The sequence below is a fragment of the Anopheles moucheti genome, chromosome 2 (genome assembly GCF_943734755.1).
Source record: "Anopheles moucheti chromosome 2, idAnoMoucSN_F20_07, whole genome shotgun sequence".
In the NCBI taxonomy this organism is placed as follows: Eukaryota; Metazoa; Arthropoda; class Insecta; order Diptera; family Culicidae; genus Anopheles; species Anopheles moucheti.
Window position 1 is genome coordinate 16404609 of NC_069140.1, and position 16818 is coordinate 16421426.

Sequence of the window (16818 nt, forward strand, 5' to 3'; positions counted from 1 at the left end):
AATTGCATTTCTTGTGAATCTCAACGAGTACACTTGCTCCCGGATGGGGTCCCCTGGTGCAAAGTGCAACCCCCCTAGCCCCAAGGACGTAAAGGCAAAAGCCGAAGCCGAGTCCTCCGTGATGCTGCTTTACAATGCACCTGCACGATTTGCGGGTCTATTTTTAGTGCACATGTCGATCGATTTTTAACCACCGCGCACCGAAGCTTTCACACTGGAAGCTGTGATCGCGGTAGCTATAACAGGATTAGCAGGGATTACCATACAAAATCGCATGAGGTGCTGTACAGTCAACGAGCAAAATAAAGTCATGCTGGCGAACGCCTGTAATGAACGCTCTAAAATATTCCACTTCATATCGAATGTGCGAAGCGAATATAAAAATCCATTTCCAATCGAAAAAATTACTGTCCGCTAAATGTTGCACAATTAATAATGTAAAAGCTTGCAGGCGCGAGTTGGATCGGTTTTTATTGCATGTGTCACGGGTTTCTCGTACCATGTCTCTTCACTAATGCACCCGGTGGTGACCTTCGTAAGGTCGCAGCTAATGCTTCGCAAAAAAAAGGGTGCAAAAGCAGCCAGAAGCCAGAAAATTCGATTTGGTTTTCTTCTCACCCCTCGGAAAATAAACAGCGCAGATAAACTTATCTCATTCTCGACGTGACCGTTCAGGAGAGGCGTGTGTTCATAAAAAATGTACACTACACCCCGACACTACACACCGTTCGGCTTGACCTTTGTTTACGCCTCGAAAAGGTCAGCAGCGGTAAAAGCGGACGTCTTCAGGACGTCTTGTACCAATGTATTATTTCGCTGGGTTTGTTAAATAAAACACGAAACCAACCACCCGAAGCATTTGTCGAAAATGCGATGTTCGTTCGTGTGCCGAAAACATGAGGCGTGTTGTGTCCGCCTGAGGATGTAAAATTTGGTGGAAAATTATGTTTTTCTTGTCGAGGAAAATCCCTTCAGGATGCAACAAAAAAACAACAAAAAGTTCAGAGAAGTTCTACCAAAGTTTAGAAACGTTAGGTGTGTTGTGACATGAAAGGATGTCCACCTCAACACTCAACTTTAAATTTAAGTCATTCCTTGTTTAGACACTGTTCATCGTGACACAATGTAACACAGCATAGCATAGTTTGTTTTTTCGTTAATTCCTTCCACTCGGATGGCAATGAAATGTAATGTCTTGCGGGAAGTTTCCAGCAAGAAAAGCTAAAAGTCACACCCGTCGGGAAGGGATAAGCCTCCGTCCTATAAACTTTATCAAAACGGTCGTTACTCATTACCATAAACGGAACCCGTTGAAAGCCTCACGGAACGGAACTTTTGCGTTAGTTTCGGAGCCGTCCTTGTGGTGATATGCCGGCAAACGCGGGCCCACCATGGTGGCTACCCTTCCGAACGCGGCTGTTAGTGGCAGGCCAGGTAATGAATTACATCTGCTTGGCAACATTTAATTTACATTTGACCTTGCCTTTTTTTAGTAGTTGGAGGCGAACGTTGGTGGAAGCCGCCGTAGTAAATTGCGGTCACATTAAAATCGGCTCGATTTATAAAAAAAAAACAGAACACCAATTGTTAGTCTGAAGTAAATCAAGCTGACTTTTCACGATGGAGTATGTTATGCATCGTGAATGCTGCTTGTTAGGGCAGCGGCTTTGAATGAGCTGTTTGATAAGGGGCCTTTTTTAATTTGGTTTATGAAGACTTCGAGCCAATATACGCCACATTCGCCTTACGATAAGGGAACTGTTGTGATATATTTATTCTCACCACTCACCATGCTTGCCTTCCTCGCCTTCCAATGCCTGCAACGTGATTGTATGCAGTTCCTCCTCCAAGTCGACATGGCAATCGACAACATCCCATGAAAGGAAGCCTGTGGATGGGAAAAATAATAGAAGAGAAAAGAATTTGTTAGCACGGGGAAATACAGTTTCTTGTTGCTCTTTATACATATGGCGGTACACTGTTTGAAACACTCCAATCTTGGCTACCCCAAGTCTTCCTGAGCTTTGGTGAGCGATATTTTGAAAACAACTTTGGGCTGCAGCTTTCAACTTGCAGCAGCCTGTGTTGTACGTTCGCTGTTCGCTGTTGCTCACGAAGCTTCGTTCGCTTTGTTGATGTCAGACCGGCAAACAGTGGTGTGATGCTTCTTCACACGATCACGAATCCATACGCTCGATCGACGGCGTGCTCAACAAAAAGGGCACGGCGAAGAAAATTGTTGATAAATTTTACTTGCATAAGCAAATTGTTGCGACTGGCTGGCAGAGCACCCTTGACCGTCGCCTGATCGCCATTTTTCTCACCAACGGCACGTAGTGGTGTTGGACGCTTTCTGCTCTTGGCTTGGGGTTTCACAGTGCTTCAGCACCTCAGTCGCGTAGCGGTGTTTTTCCTGGCAAGTCAAAGATGGCATTTACTGGTGATAGATTTTCCTGGAAGGTGGCAGTTACGCTCGCTACCGTTGCAGTTGTGATTGAAGTACAACATCATGGTTTGTTTTCTTCTCGCGTTCTAACATCGGTTCCTCATGATGAGAATGAAAGTTTCCCCTTCATTTCGTAGGCGCTGATGCACTAAGATGCCATCATTGTGGCTGGGACACGTGCGGATCACACGAGGAGCTTGTCGAGTGCAATCTCGAACGCGTCAACGAAGTTCACGGACATCTGCAGCGGCTCGCGAACTTAACGCAGTACAGCCAACCACCCGGCACGGGCGAGTTTGCGTGCTTTGAGCTGCGGCTTACGAACGCGCACGGGAATCGATCGGGAACGGTCAAGAGCTGCACCATCCAGTCCGCCAAAATGTGTGACCTAACCGAGTGGAAATCGGTGAAGGTGGTGGGTTGCAGCACGTGCAACGATCGAGACTTTTGCAATGGGTTCAGCACACTGGTGCCGGCAAAAATTGACAAAGGGGCCGGATTCTCCTTCTCCTTGTACAGACAATCGTCAGCGGCAAGCGCCAACCATCAGACACACTCATGGCGTTCCGCGCTAACGGTCGTTCTTGTGGCGCTTCTCTTTCGACTTCCGTCAAATGGCGTTTGATTGAACGCTGACGTCATGTATTGTAACTTTGTAGCGCTTGAATTATTGTGAATAAATTAATGTTGTTGATCGGCTGTACTTCTTCACAGCCTTTTTTTGCGACGAGATAAACACAACCGATAGAACATCAATGTGGGCTTTGGCTTAAAACACGTCCCCTCCCCCATCCACCCATCCATCCGACAGCCAACTTTTACCGGTGATGTAATCAATGAAATTAATTATTCCGTCCATCACGAATAAACGTCATTCCACCTGAGATGTGCTGTATCTCAGCGCTGTGTCGCGTTAGCGTTTCGGTGACTTCAATTTTCCAAAGTAATCTCATTTCGTGCAGCATAATTAATGAGAGTGGCTAGAGAATTATGTTGCCTCTGCACAGACGAGTTTCGTTTCCGGGGCCTACGTAGAACAACTCGCAGCCACGCTTAAATTGTTCAGCCGATTTAAACGGGGTTCCGAGGCTATCACGTAGCACATACCCTCAGCCTGAAGATGCCTGACGATGCTACGTGTTGGCAAAATATTTTCATCAACAACCCAGGGCGCAATTAATTAGTACATTTTATTGTCGGATTAAGAACGCCACTCCCGGAGTGGGCACTCGCACACTTTTCGGTAAAGTTGTACGAAGATCAAGGTTAAGATTGTCGTTAGCGAATGTGTCATTGGAACGGTATGGGTAAGCCCTGTAACAGTGGCCAGAAAGAAATCACCTCTTTATAAACTCAAATCACGCTAATCGGACGTGTCTTTATGATTTCGTAATCGGCTAATCCGCCGCTGTTTTGTCGCGCTGAAAGGGCCCATTCGCGATACATTCGCAGCAAGGGAAAGCATAACTGAAAACTTCGAAGGTCATACGAATGACATCACTTGCAATGACGTAGACCCATACCGATGAAAGTGTTTGCATACGAGGCGAATCGATGATGGCAGTGTCTATTCCAAGCCAATGCTTCAAACGCACGTCGCGTCTCGTATGTGTTCTTTTTCTTCCACAGTTGTATATATTTTATAGCGAGCATATTGGCTCATCGGTCCATATAGAAAACAAGGCAGGCAGTGTCATTGGACAGTGAACAAATACAGCAGAACACTTCAGACGAGGTGGAACGAGTATTCAATGTCCCACAAGAATGACCTGTCGCAAGGCACGAATGCATCGGTAGAATCCGTTGAGCTGGATAAGGTTTTTTCGTCGAAAGCGATTGCAGATTCGATCTGAAGTAGTTTGTCAATGAACTCGTGCAGTTTGAATCACTGGAAAAAAATGAAAAAGGGGATTTTTTTGCCGATAATACAGGACGATGCAAACGATAAGAAAAGCCAGAAGATAAACGCTTTGATTATGGCCACTTCATTCGGTTCAAGGCTTATTGTGCACTGTATAAAACCAGCGTTGTAAAGCTCGTTGTAACCGGTAATGACACGAGTTGGAAATAGTTTAAAGCCAAGTTGTAACAAGCTTCACCTTAAGCGATTTTTACAATCATCTTCCCTGAAGTCGCGTCGACGCTGTTGACGCGCATTCGGTAATGCAACCGGGTTGAAGTTCTCATTATTACGCGTCATATACCCTGACCACTTGCGACCCTGACTCAATTGCGCTTCTTATATCATCCGAGAGATAATGGTGTACTTCTGGGTGTTTTTTTTATATGACGCTGCATTCCATGGCCGTGTGCTCTCAAGGGTCGTCATGGCCGGGATGGATGGAAGGTTAAAATGATGACGGTCGTGTAGCATACGTGGTCATGATTAGCATTCTACCTTGCGTTGGAAAAGGGGTTCTGTTTTCTGCTCCCGCTTTCACACAACACAGTGGCCACGATTGCTGTGACGCTGCAATCGTTTATCATAGTTGATGCCTCCCACAGTGTGCCAACGCTCCTCGGCGGTATGCAGACACACCGTGTATGACCCGCTGTAGCGACATCATTTCCGGAAATTAATCATAGCGTCTGTCAGGGACAGATCGTTCGGACCAGCGCATGAGGACGTTTTTCCCCCATAGCACAGCTATGGCAAGAATGTGTAAAGAAACCTTTCTAATGGCCCGAACCAAGCGATAGAGGGTAGAATACGTTTTTAATTTAACTACGTAACGTACGTAACGCTACGTTTATTAAGTCCTGCGCATAAAGATGCCCATCAAAAACCCTTCGAACTTTACTATAAATCATAAATTTTAAAATGCCCACCACCAGCCTCTGATATATGCTTTAAGTGGTTCGGAGGCCACCCGCTGCTGTGCGTCAAGGGAAACCTTAAAATAATTAAAACGAACTCATATTCGGTGGTAGTGAAATAAAACTACCCTACTTTAGTCCTCAAAATAAAACAAAGAAAAAAACACGGTTAAGGGTGAAAAACGTCGATGTTTCCTTTCCGCCCGTTTTGCATACTGTCCCTGTCCACCCACCGTTTTTTTGCCGGTCACGCAATCATTGATATATGGATGATTAATGCCCCCCTTGTTGATGGGGGTTGAATTTCAGTTTTTCTGTTTTTTCGGCTTTTTCGGACAATTATCAAACTCTGGGTTTCTGAGTTCTGAGTGTGTGTGGATATTGATGAAGGGTTGTGAAGGTTCTGATACATACATGCGCACCCTATGTATGATGTAAATTTAATTGTTTCGAACCCCTGGGATGTCGAGGAGGTGGTCGATGGTAAATGGATTATTCATAACGTTCTTGTGCCGTAAAATCAATTAATGCAGATCGCTCGCATACGACTCTTTGTCCCATGCGTAATAGAAACAGAGCAGATACAGGCAATCCATTGCTAGTTATTTTAGGCTTTGTTTTATAAGCTTTTGAGCAAAATGTTTGATGTTTGACACCCCTGTAAGGATTCACTTGGAGCTGAACTTAATTGACCCTTCGCCGTTTTATTGCGTCGTTAAGCACTTTGCATCGTTCATTCAACTGACACCGGCTACACACGGTGTTCCACGGTGGAGCATTATAAGCACACCCGCACCGAAGTCCTACAAGAAGCGGCCGAACCGTCTTCTTCGCCCGTCTCGCATGTCTTGCGGACGTCTCGCAATCGTGTAATAACGAGGAAATCAGTCAACTGTGAAATAGGATAAATTTCAAGCTCAACCCATTCTTTTCATCAGCTCGGGCACAATTGCACAATCACCCCCACCCACTCGTTGATCCGTAGGACAACAGCACAAAAAAAGGGTTTTGCCAGCAGAGCCAGAACGAGCCGATTGCTGCGGGGGCTCGCGACCAGAAACGTGCGGCTTAGGGTGTGGAACCTTGGTAAGGAGTGGGCACACGCGGCGGCTGATATAACGGTGCAGGCAGCAAGGTCCTAAATCCTGCCCCCAAGTGGGAACGCGTGCGACCAATACGCACTCTCGTCGGTGCCGCTCGGTAGCCGGGAAATTCGAGATTCCTTCGTGCGTACTACCCGGGCCGGTACGCAAAGCGTCTCTGATGAAGCCGCTGAGCCGAGCCAATGAAAGCTCATTATTCTTTGCCGTTAATTAGATTAGCAATAAGAGAGGCACGAATGCGAAACCGTTCCCTTCTTTTATCGCCCCATCCGGACGTCGCTCTCGCAACCCTCGTTGGCCAAGAAGCACAACAGAGAGGAAGGCTTATTTCATTTACCTCGGGATTACGATTTTTTTTTGTTCGTTGTTGCCTTTCAACTCAACCACAAATCGACGGTCGTGGGCTGGCATGTTTACGGAACGTATTTTTCATTTCCAGACATCGTGGCGCACAAGTGCGATCGAAGTGCTGTGAATGCGCAGCACACGACAAACCATTGGAAGGCGTTGGGTTTTGATTGGGAATAAAAAACGAACCATCGATGGAATGCCTTTCGCCTTGAAGGAACATATTTTTGAGAAGGATAAATAACTCCGTTCTATTCGACCGGCGGAATGGTTCTTTTGTGTTTGAGCATTTATTTTCTTAAGAAAAAAAAAACTGTCAATAGAGAATATGTCCGCCAGCTTCCACACACACACACACACGCAGGGCGCACAAACAGGTAATCAATATCCTATAGACGAAGGATCGAATCGAATCAGGCCAGACACAATTACGTAAAGCGACTGCGTAACGGTACGGCGCTCGCACGTCACACCAATCCGCTGCCTTCCACCAAATCCATCAAAGTTTCTCCAATTTCAAGCGTTTGACGAACTATGGGACACACAAATTCATCATCACCATTTCCACCAAGAAAAACCACGGCCCATGGCCCTGTCGGATTCAATAACGAATGTCAAGCCGCCGACACATATTCTCCGCTGGTCGGCTTCGACCTCTGACGAAGTCAAGAGGGCATTGCAATATTGGAACACCGAGTGGAAAGCTTGCCGATTCCAGATTGGTTCGGTTCGGTAGGGGGTTTGTTGAACTCGGAATGGACAACTAGCATTTCTGCAAAGGGGTTCCAAAGGAGGGTTCGAAATAAAACGACATGTTACGCGCGTATGGTGGAGAACAGTTTTTGGCTTTTAAACAGCACAGCAGAAACACTTTTCTTCCCAATGAATCATGTTTGCTTGGTCTTGTAAACAGATTCTTTACACCGTAGAAAGGCTATGGAAAAAAAATGCCACACTTCCTGCAAGTCACCGTTAAATAAATCGATCACCGGTGGGTGGGTTGTTTGTGGTGTGTGGGGAGGCAAAAAGGAACACACGAACACCATCATTCACGTGTGTGAAGCCTCTTTCTTCCATACATGGCACCAAATGCCAAACAGAATGATAATGTAGTTTTATCAATATTTCAGTCCAAAATTTATGAACTTTTGTTATGAATTTCCCGACTGCGCCACACACACACACTGACAGGTGACAACATCGTTCCCAAACAGGCATGGTGGGGCATCTTGAGCAGGAAGGCTAAAAACCTCTGCCAGACTTGCAGTGACGCAAATCGTCCCTAACGCCTTGGTAACGCCGCGTTCGTCCTTTTCTCCCCGGGTTGTGTATTTGTTTTGATTTAACTTCACAACGCCGCGTCCCATCAATGTCACGGACGGCAAAATGGGGGGCGTTTATTGTTTATTGCCGGGGCCCGATGGTAGGGTTAGTTGCGTAATATGCGCAGGTCTTCCATCATCGTTTGTGCTCACTTTAAAGTGTTTCTACATTTTCTAATCTTTAAATTACTTCCCCCCCTAAGTGGTAATATATTTCGCCCTCTTCGGTACCCATTAAATGTCATCATTTTGTAAATTTTAAGCCTGATTATTTCAATCAGTTGAAAGCTCGGCTTCGTACCCCCCATTACGGGCGCTGTGGTTTTTATACGGGTTGCAGATTCGTCGTTCGAGATTAGAGCCTGTTTTCAGGCGAAAACGTGAAAAATATACGAACACACAACCTCATCGTGCTCCGCTTTGCGGGGTTTGGTGCGTGATGGTGGATTGTGTGATTCTAATTAGAATTTCACCACAAAATCAGTGCCGTGGATGCGAACTCCGCACTCAGGCCGCATGGTGTGGTGTGCCGTCGTCAATAACTGGTATGTGCCACTAAAACAAGGCGCTGCTGGAGCGATGTGTACCATGCCCTATAGGCGTACGAAAGAACGATGGAAATGATGAAATATAAACTCTTCTGGCAGGCGGCGCACCATGGTGTAGCGAAAAAGTATGATGAAAATCATCATCGGCCGTCGCTACCATGAACATCCCGAGACTCCCGTAAACAAATGCTGATGACATAATTTAACCCCACAGCGAGACAACAACCAGGCAATGAAGATGCGAGCTTAAGCTTACCGCATAACATTTTCCGCAATAAGAAATTTATTCTACAGCTGACACCCAATCGGAACAATATGGCCGGCAAAGCTGACGTTTCGTTCGTTAACTTATTGTGACAGAAAAATAAAGAACAAAAAAATGCATTAAACCATACTGGTGTAGCATTTCCAAGCTCATCAATTATGACCTCGTGGCAGGAGTTCTAGCGGCATCATATTGGAAAACAATTACTCTCCCCACCCATTTCGGGCCAAATTCGGTCGGAATGGCGTAAGAAGGTTAAAGAAAATACGAGCTTACAACCTCAGCTACAAGTTACCTTGGGCACATTTCGATAACATCGCCGCAGCGAGGAGGCGCGGGGCGAGTGTCCTGACAACCGTCCATGACGCAGACAACTTGACAAGCCTAAAACCCCAAACCCGAAACACGACACGGCTTCAGCGTTGTCTTAGCATCCATTTTGTTGGTGGTGGGTGCACAATAAAAGCACCCCCAGGGTAAGGATCGACATTTCGACTTCCCCCTTTAGGTGAGAACCTACCCCCAAACAGAAGGAAATCGATATCCAATGTCTAGATGGCCCTTTTTCGGTGTACCCTTTTTTTTTTGGCGGGTTTTGCGTTTGCATGTGACGACGGGGGTGAGTTTTATTTTTGGGTTATCATCCCCGTCCTCCCTCCTGGTGTGCTTGAAAGCTTTAGAAAGATGTTTATTATTAATGTCTACTCTAACGGCCCTCACAGACAACCGTCTACTCCCGGGGATGATCCTGACCTTCCGAGATGTGGTGAATCTGCAAAAATGTTACCGATGAGTTCCCCAAAATGGTTCCTTTCCCAGAATGGCGATGGTGAAAAATGAGGATTTTATGCAATTTAAAATAATGTTTCCCCGGGCAAACAGTTCTGGGAAATTGAAGTAGAACCAAAAAAAAACACACAAACCTCCAAAGAACAACCCCCCGGTGCATGTGAAAAGCGATCGATTCGTTGCAGTCTCGATGCAGCTTAATTTACTCACGCCATTGTGTAAATAATGCTAAGCTTATATTGCTTATAAATTATGACCTCATCCCGTCCCGTTCAATTATCGAAAGTGCTGTGAAAAGGGGGGGAAACCGCAGGGCTACTTAAAATTCCACATAAAAAGCAGAACCTTTTCAACCTGCGCGATGGTTCGTTAGTTATGAAAATTTCATTGCATTGCCCAGGTCACTCGCATTAAAAGCCCAAGTTTGGGCGGAACCCGCGCGGTGGGTTGGAAAAGTTTTGCACAAATCAAATTATGTGGCCATTTTTACGTTGTTTTTTTTATCATCGTCCCGAAATCGATCCGTATCCTCATCAAATGTACCGTGTGCCCACCGCACACACTCACAGCATGTTTCGATCTGTGATCACATTCATGTCAGCATAATTGATGAATCTGGTGTGGGGGCTGTACATACAGAGGAAACATCCTCACAAAAGGAAACCTTCCCCCAAATCACATCCTCAAAGCTTCCGAATCTTGTCACTTTGCCACCAACTATCCTCCTTTCGGAACTCACGAGCTATTGGATGTGTTTTGAAAGGAAATAAGTTTCGGGACTCGCCCCACGGTACTGTAATTATTCCCGCACGCTATAAAGCCATTGTGTGTGCGAGGGGCCCCAGCCAAGGGCGCGCGCATAAAATGTGGGGCTTTTTTGTGTTGCATGCTTTTAAATATAACTTTACTCACGTAGGTCTCTGTTTTTTTTTCGGGGAAATACCTCAAAAAAACAGGCTCCACATGCGCTGCTTCTGCTGGCTTACACAGCTGCCCGTGAAGCTGCCATGAATTTTAAATGAACACTAGAAGCGGTTTTTTGTTCCCCCATACAGAGCTCCTGCAGTACGTAACGGTTGGTGGTAAGCAGGACTACTCCGTACCGTATCCTGCTGTACTTACACGTCGTGCCGTGCTGGAATGTTCGTTACCTGGCATACAAAAAACCTGCCTCTTCTCGAGATATGAAGTCTAATTTCCCAGTTTCACATAGGTAGTTGGGTGCCTTAACGAACTACCCCACCCGGGGGTCTGTGGTGCGGTCCGAATTGAGCAGAAAAATGAGGTCTAAAGCATTTATCGCGATCTGGCTGTTCCGGTGGTGCTGCCAGCTGGCTGAAGGCTTCGACCGGCTTCCCGAACTGATTGCATGTCTAATTCATCGTTTGATCGTTTTATGATTATACTCACAACATTCTTTTCAAAGGCCAACTCGGGTTGGGGCTTTTTTTCCTCTCTCTCTCTCTTTTGGTTGGTAATAAGATGTGGAAAAAAGCTTCATCTTTCCGGTTCGTTATTGGAGCATTAAAATCTTTGATCAACCTCTTCAAGGATACAGTTTGCGAAAGGAAGAGTCTCCGTTTTGCCGAGGCAGTTTAGTTTATTTTTATTCTCACCGCAATTTTCGCAACCCAAAACTTCCCTTATCGTAAATGCTTGAAAGTCACCGGAACGCCTTTCACCGGTGGAAGGAGAAAAGCAATGCCCCAAGAAGCACAGGTAAATCGGAAGAAACTCAACCATCCTCTGTCCACAACGGAGCTGTTTAATAAAAAAAAAACGAGTGCGGGAAAACAGCATTGTGATGCGTTTGCGCACAAACTTCTGCCCGCATTCGATTTGACCCGACGACGGATAGCGATGGCGTTATATTGGGCCGTGAAGGGGGTTTTGCTTGCCAGCACCGGATCGAGCCGGGTGGTTTGGCTCTTTAGAATCTTTCGCCCAAAGTTACGGGTCGGTGCGAGCGGAGGTTCGGTCTTTTGGATCGTAGCCAGACTGTAGGAGCTCTAGGACCCTCTGTTCGACCCGAAACCTGTCCGGCTCGACACTCGACCATCCCTAGTCGTGGGAACTTTGAGCAGCTCCGTGTCAGGATGTTTCTGAGCGGCATTTGGGGAAGGGGGGAAAAATGGGAAAAGAAAAACAGCTTAAGAGCGAAGTGTGGCCATAAAAATTTTGCTACAGCTAGGCCATTTTTTTTTGTTGTTTTGCTTTGGGTTTTTGTTATGCCTCTAGTGCCTCACGTTTCCATCAACCGCAGGCCGAAAGGCGGAGTTTTTTGTGTCTTCGTTTCGTGCCGTGCGGCTGAGTGGAACCGAACAGATTTCGGTTCCACTTAGTCTGGCTGGCAAGTGATTGCACTTAATGAGCAGCAGTGGCACTTACTTTACAGGTCCGAATAGAGTGATGGCCGCTGCAGACGGCAGTACAGTCGCTGTAAGGATGTTTTTTGAATCAAGCAGCAGTTTTCATCCTTCCAACGACATCAAACGATCGTGTGGCGCTTATCGTGGGCAATGTGTCCCCGGAAAACACATCAGGGCCCGCTTCACCATCCCGATATCACCACACTCACACGTGAGATACAATCTCATTACCGAAATTTCGACCGAAAATGACGCAATTTCGACGAAAGTGGGCGGGGGGGAGCAAGAAAAAAACCATATTTCACGGTTCGTTTTTCACCACGAAGGATGTGGAATGAATTTGCCTCCCAGCGAGCGCACGAAATGGAACCATAAGCACCACACTAATGCCTGTTTCCATGTTTGACAAACATTCCTCTTACGAAGCTTTCGGCCCACTAACAGCCCGGTGGGCAACTAGGCAACGAGGCAACGAGGCACAACGGAGTTAAAAACAGTTTTACGATTGCGAGCGATGTAAATCAAACACCGAAAAGGATCTGCAGGATTTGCAGGAACAATAGGAAGGAAAGGCAACTAACAGAAAAGAAAAAAAATAGTTACCCAGTTTTATGCTTCTGGTGCCATTCACATTTCCATTCACGACGTAACTCCCGATCCCCCTCCCCCAACGGTTCACAACAACATTTTAGAATTTCGGAACTCTGCTTAACAAGCTTCAAAGTTGTTGTGAAGCGAAAGCCTAAGGGCTCTAAAAAGGGTATTTTTTGAAACGGCAACGATAAGCATTTCCGACCCAAAACAGTGTGCAATTCATAAATTATCGCTTCTCTTTCGCTCTCCCTTACAGTGTTCGATTGTGGCCTAGTTCGGTTCGTTCATGTGTTTGAAGCGTGTTTGAGGCCTTTTCCTCCATTGCATGTCACACGCAAAACGCATCCCCACACAGCAGCACATTGCACCGGGGCACCAGCGCTGGCAAACGAGAATATTTGTTATTAGCTTGGCTGGCTGGTGTGACACGAAAACAGCAATGCGTATAATCGACCGATGTGTTGTGTTGGCAGCTCGAAAATGTTTGGTCAAAAATAGAACTGCCACAGGACCCGGCTATGGGCGCTTATCGATTCGGCTGAAGTTTTCCACCGAAACGGCACCCTTGCACCCTTCCCGCCCGGAAGCTTGGAAGCAAAAACCGTTCGAGCGCTTTTCCTCACTGGGACAACGGTGGGGTGGTTTTTATAAGTTTCTTCCGTAGATAAGACGGCTCACACGTCTTTGTACGACCTCGAGACAGACACACACGGACATTGGGCGAGCGAGGCGAAAGCAGAAAACAAAAAAAGCCGGCAGGCTGTCCTGCTTGAAGATTACTTCTTCTCCTCGTGCTCCAGATCTCATCTGGCGCTCTCGAGAGCACCACACTCGTTTTGTCATTCGGAAATAACAAACCACCTCAGTGGAATACAAAGTAGGATCTTGGCACAAAAGGAAGTACACGCAGCAGCAGCAGCACAAAACAGAAAGAAGGAAAAACGAAACGAAATACAAAATCACTCGCTTGCAAGAAAACACCGTCCAGGCGGAAGATGAAACACTTCGGTTGGGTCTCGTTTGCTCGTTGTCGTTAAAGGACATTCATGGTTCGACTCGATTAAGTCTGTGAGGGAAGGCTTTACCTCGGTATAGTAACAAATGCGAAGCCTTCCATCGTAGTGTAGGAAACGGGTTTGAAATTACATACTCCCGGAATGCTTATGTTTTATTGCTTCCATCCTTTCGGTTCTTCCTCGCTATATGTTGAAGTGGAAAGAAATATTAATAAAAAACACACACACATACTCCACAGCTCTATACAATTGATTACTGTGGCTGTACCTCACCCTAGCCAAAGTGTGGCCAAATGCAAAATTGTACGGCAACCATTTCCTTTTTCCTGCACCTGTGTGTTCAGCTGCGGTGCGTCACAAAGCTTGGTCACCCATCGTGGTTGGGCGGCCTTCTTGAGTGGTAAATAACGACTCACAACACCTTACAATTTTTGTAAACCCTTTTTGAACCCTGCGGAAAGCCCAACGAAATACACTGCCAAAGAAAAGCCGAGCTGGAAAATATGATACTCCTTTAAAACCCCCGTCACTGAAGGGGTGAGTGCTCACCACAACGAGCTCCCCCATCACAAGGAAACACCACATCGACTCCTAATGACGTCCATTTCCATTCCAACACTTTCCGGCACTAGTCGCTAGACAAGAAATGGATGAGCTGGGCACGATTAAAGCCTACCGTTTAGCGGCGCATCCCTTATCGGTAGCCGGGCCGGTAGATGAAGTGAAATGGAAATTTATATTTGCTCCATCAGCCGGAAGTGACGTAAATGCCTTTTCATGGCATTCATCCCAGCCGGAATACCCTTCGTCAGACGGCGGCTATGTTTTTCGCACGATGATTACCGAAGGTCTAGCAGGGACATTCCTTCCCCCAATTTCTCGGGGCATCCGGGAATGTTTTCCGACGCCTATTTATATTACGAAACGAGACGAGTTTCACTTAGTTTCACACCACCCCACCTTAATCCCACCGAAAGCTCTTTGCCATTTGCCTCTTTCTTTGTGTTGTGTTGTGTGTGGGGAAGGATAATATTTACTTGTCAGATGTTTAATGGCGGAGACGCCGAATTTTCCCAAGCCGCCGGCAGCAAGCAACACAAAAGCTTTTCTGGGGGAGGTGCCATAAATCATATTGGAATAAAATTTTACCATTTGATTGATATTGGTTTCGCCCGCCCGCGTGTGGGTTAGGAAATTAATCCTAACCGCCTCTTGCTTAGCGCCGTGAAAAGGTGTCGACAAAATGTTTGGCCCACTGTAGCTTTATTTGCGCTTAACACGCCATCGCGGGTGCGTGTAACGCTTAAGGTCAAAGGCCATAATCTTGCCAAGTCTTGAAAGCAAACATATAAATTGCTAATTTATTCCCTGCCTTGCAAATAATCTTAACTTTGCACTTTTTGAACCCTTCCTGTTTTGAAAAGTTTTCTTTCTTTCCTAACGGCTTATTCATAATCTTCGTGGGGTGGGTCCGTTTTTTTCGTGCAAATCCTTTTTTCGCTTGTTTCGCTGTTCAGAGTAATGTTAATATTTATCTTCTTTTTTTGTTGTTGCTTAGCTCAACTCCAACTTTAGGATCAGGATCCCAAACACCCTTTCCTTTTTAGGGGCTTGGCCCAGACGAATGATTTCATTATACGCGTTCGCTTTGTCCAGCCAGGAACAATGGAACCGGGTTTTTCCGTGAACCGAAATACCGGTCGCTTCGAGACACCGGGCATCATCAGCTAATATTTGTCTACGCCTTTATCGTCACGACATCCTGGCTACGGTCCACGGCATCAAAAAATAAAAAAAAACATCGGGGAAGAACGTACAGGGATCGTCCATTCGGCGGACAAAGCAATCGGCGTAATAGAAGGGCCTAACGAATATGCTCGTAATGGAGTCGGAACTGGCCGTTTATGTGCCCTTGTTGGGAGGACAAAACGGTACGAAAACATGGTAACGGCGCTGGGCGATGATGTAATTAATTGCTAACGATCGTAGAACGGCTCTCTCGGCTTTTTTTGTTTTCCTTCTCTTCGGTCAATCGTCAATGGACGACGGTGGATTATCGTCTTTTCCCTCCGGTTTACGACCCGCAATCGCTAATAAGACGACGTGCGCGGTCCCTTATCCGGTCGCTTTCTTCGCTTGAAGTTTGTAAGCCCCGCATGACGTAAGCGACTGCCATCAACAAAACGATTCGCTATCGAGGTAGCGGCCCTGTTGGACAATAGGGAAATAGAAAAAAAGCGGGCCTACCTTTGATTAGCCGTTGGAGAATGATATCCTTATGGTCCTGCGAGTGTGGCTCACCGATGACAATCAACAGATAGCAACCGGTCAGCGGGCTCGGCGGACCGACACCGATAATGCTCGGCGGCCCATCGGAACCTGCCCCGATGTCGATGCTACCGCCCTGTTGCTCATCCCCACCGTTCACCTCGATGGGTGCCACCTGGCCCTGCTCCTGCTCCATGTTGACCCTTGCTTTCCGGCGTGTGTGTCCTTCCTTTTCACCAAAAAGTTCACTCGAAGCAGCTGAAGTCCGGCAACGGTGACCGAGCGGGCAGGCAGGCAGGCCAGTAGACGACGGGAGTAGAGCTGAAAGAGCTGTTTTTGCGCAGCTTCTCGCAATAGGTCACTTTCAGGATATCGGGTCAATCACTTGGTTTGGCGAGAGGCAGCAGAAGTGTTTTTACTTTACTCAAGCTGAGAACGGAGTTTGAATTTTCCAGCAAGTGGGACAGACACTTTGCTTGAGATACTTTCCACAACAGCGGTGATTAGTGGTGGTGGTGATGGTGATGGTCGGATGTTCTCTATGTTAGGAGGAACACACCCGTAAACTGGCCGTGTCCTGTCTATGCACTTTATCGCTCACGACTAACACAGTGACACCGAGTCGAGTCCACTAGCCTTGTTCCAGAATCGTGCAAAACCGAACCGAACACTTCGGTTTCGGTTTACCACCCCTGCGTTTGTCGAAAAGGGAAAATCCTTTTTCGGGGTGAGTCCGACAACTTTCGTTACTCACACACACACTCGCGCTCTCCCTTGCTCACATTCGCGGGTTTCGGGTGACGTTTCGCCGAGTTCGCTCTCGCTCACGGTGTGCGGAACAAAAGTCGAATGAGCGGACGTATTTTCCCGTCTCGAACGCTCGAAAGTTTCCACCTCGGCCTTATCACAACCACACAAACGCACACAACGCGA

General features: G+C 46.7%; 1 protein-coding gene across 1 annotated transcript in view; it reads right to left on the bottom strand.

The window, feature by feature from the left end:
* Positions 1–16220, bottom strand: part of LOC128309499 (microtubule-associated protein futsch-like) — a 55758-nt gene extending 39538 nt beyond the window's left edge. The window contains exons 1-2 of the mRNA XM_053045907.1: positions 15865–16220; positions 1790–1888 (exon numbers count right to left, since the gene is read on the bottom strand). Of these exons, the coding sequence (XP_052901867.1) occupies positions 1790–1888; positions 15865–16081 (316 nt within the window). The 5' untranslated portion in view covers positions 16082–16220. The remainder of the gene's footprint in view (positions 1–1789; positions 1889–15864) is intronic.
* Between the last annotated feature and the right edge of the window lie 598 nt (positions 16221–16818).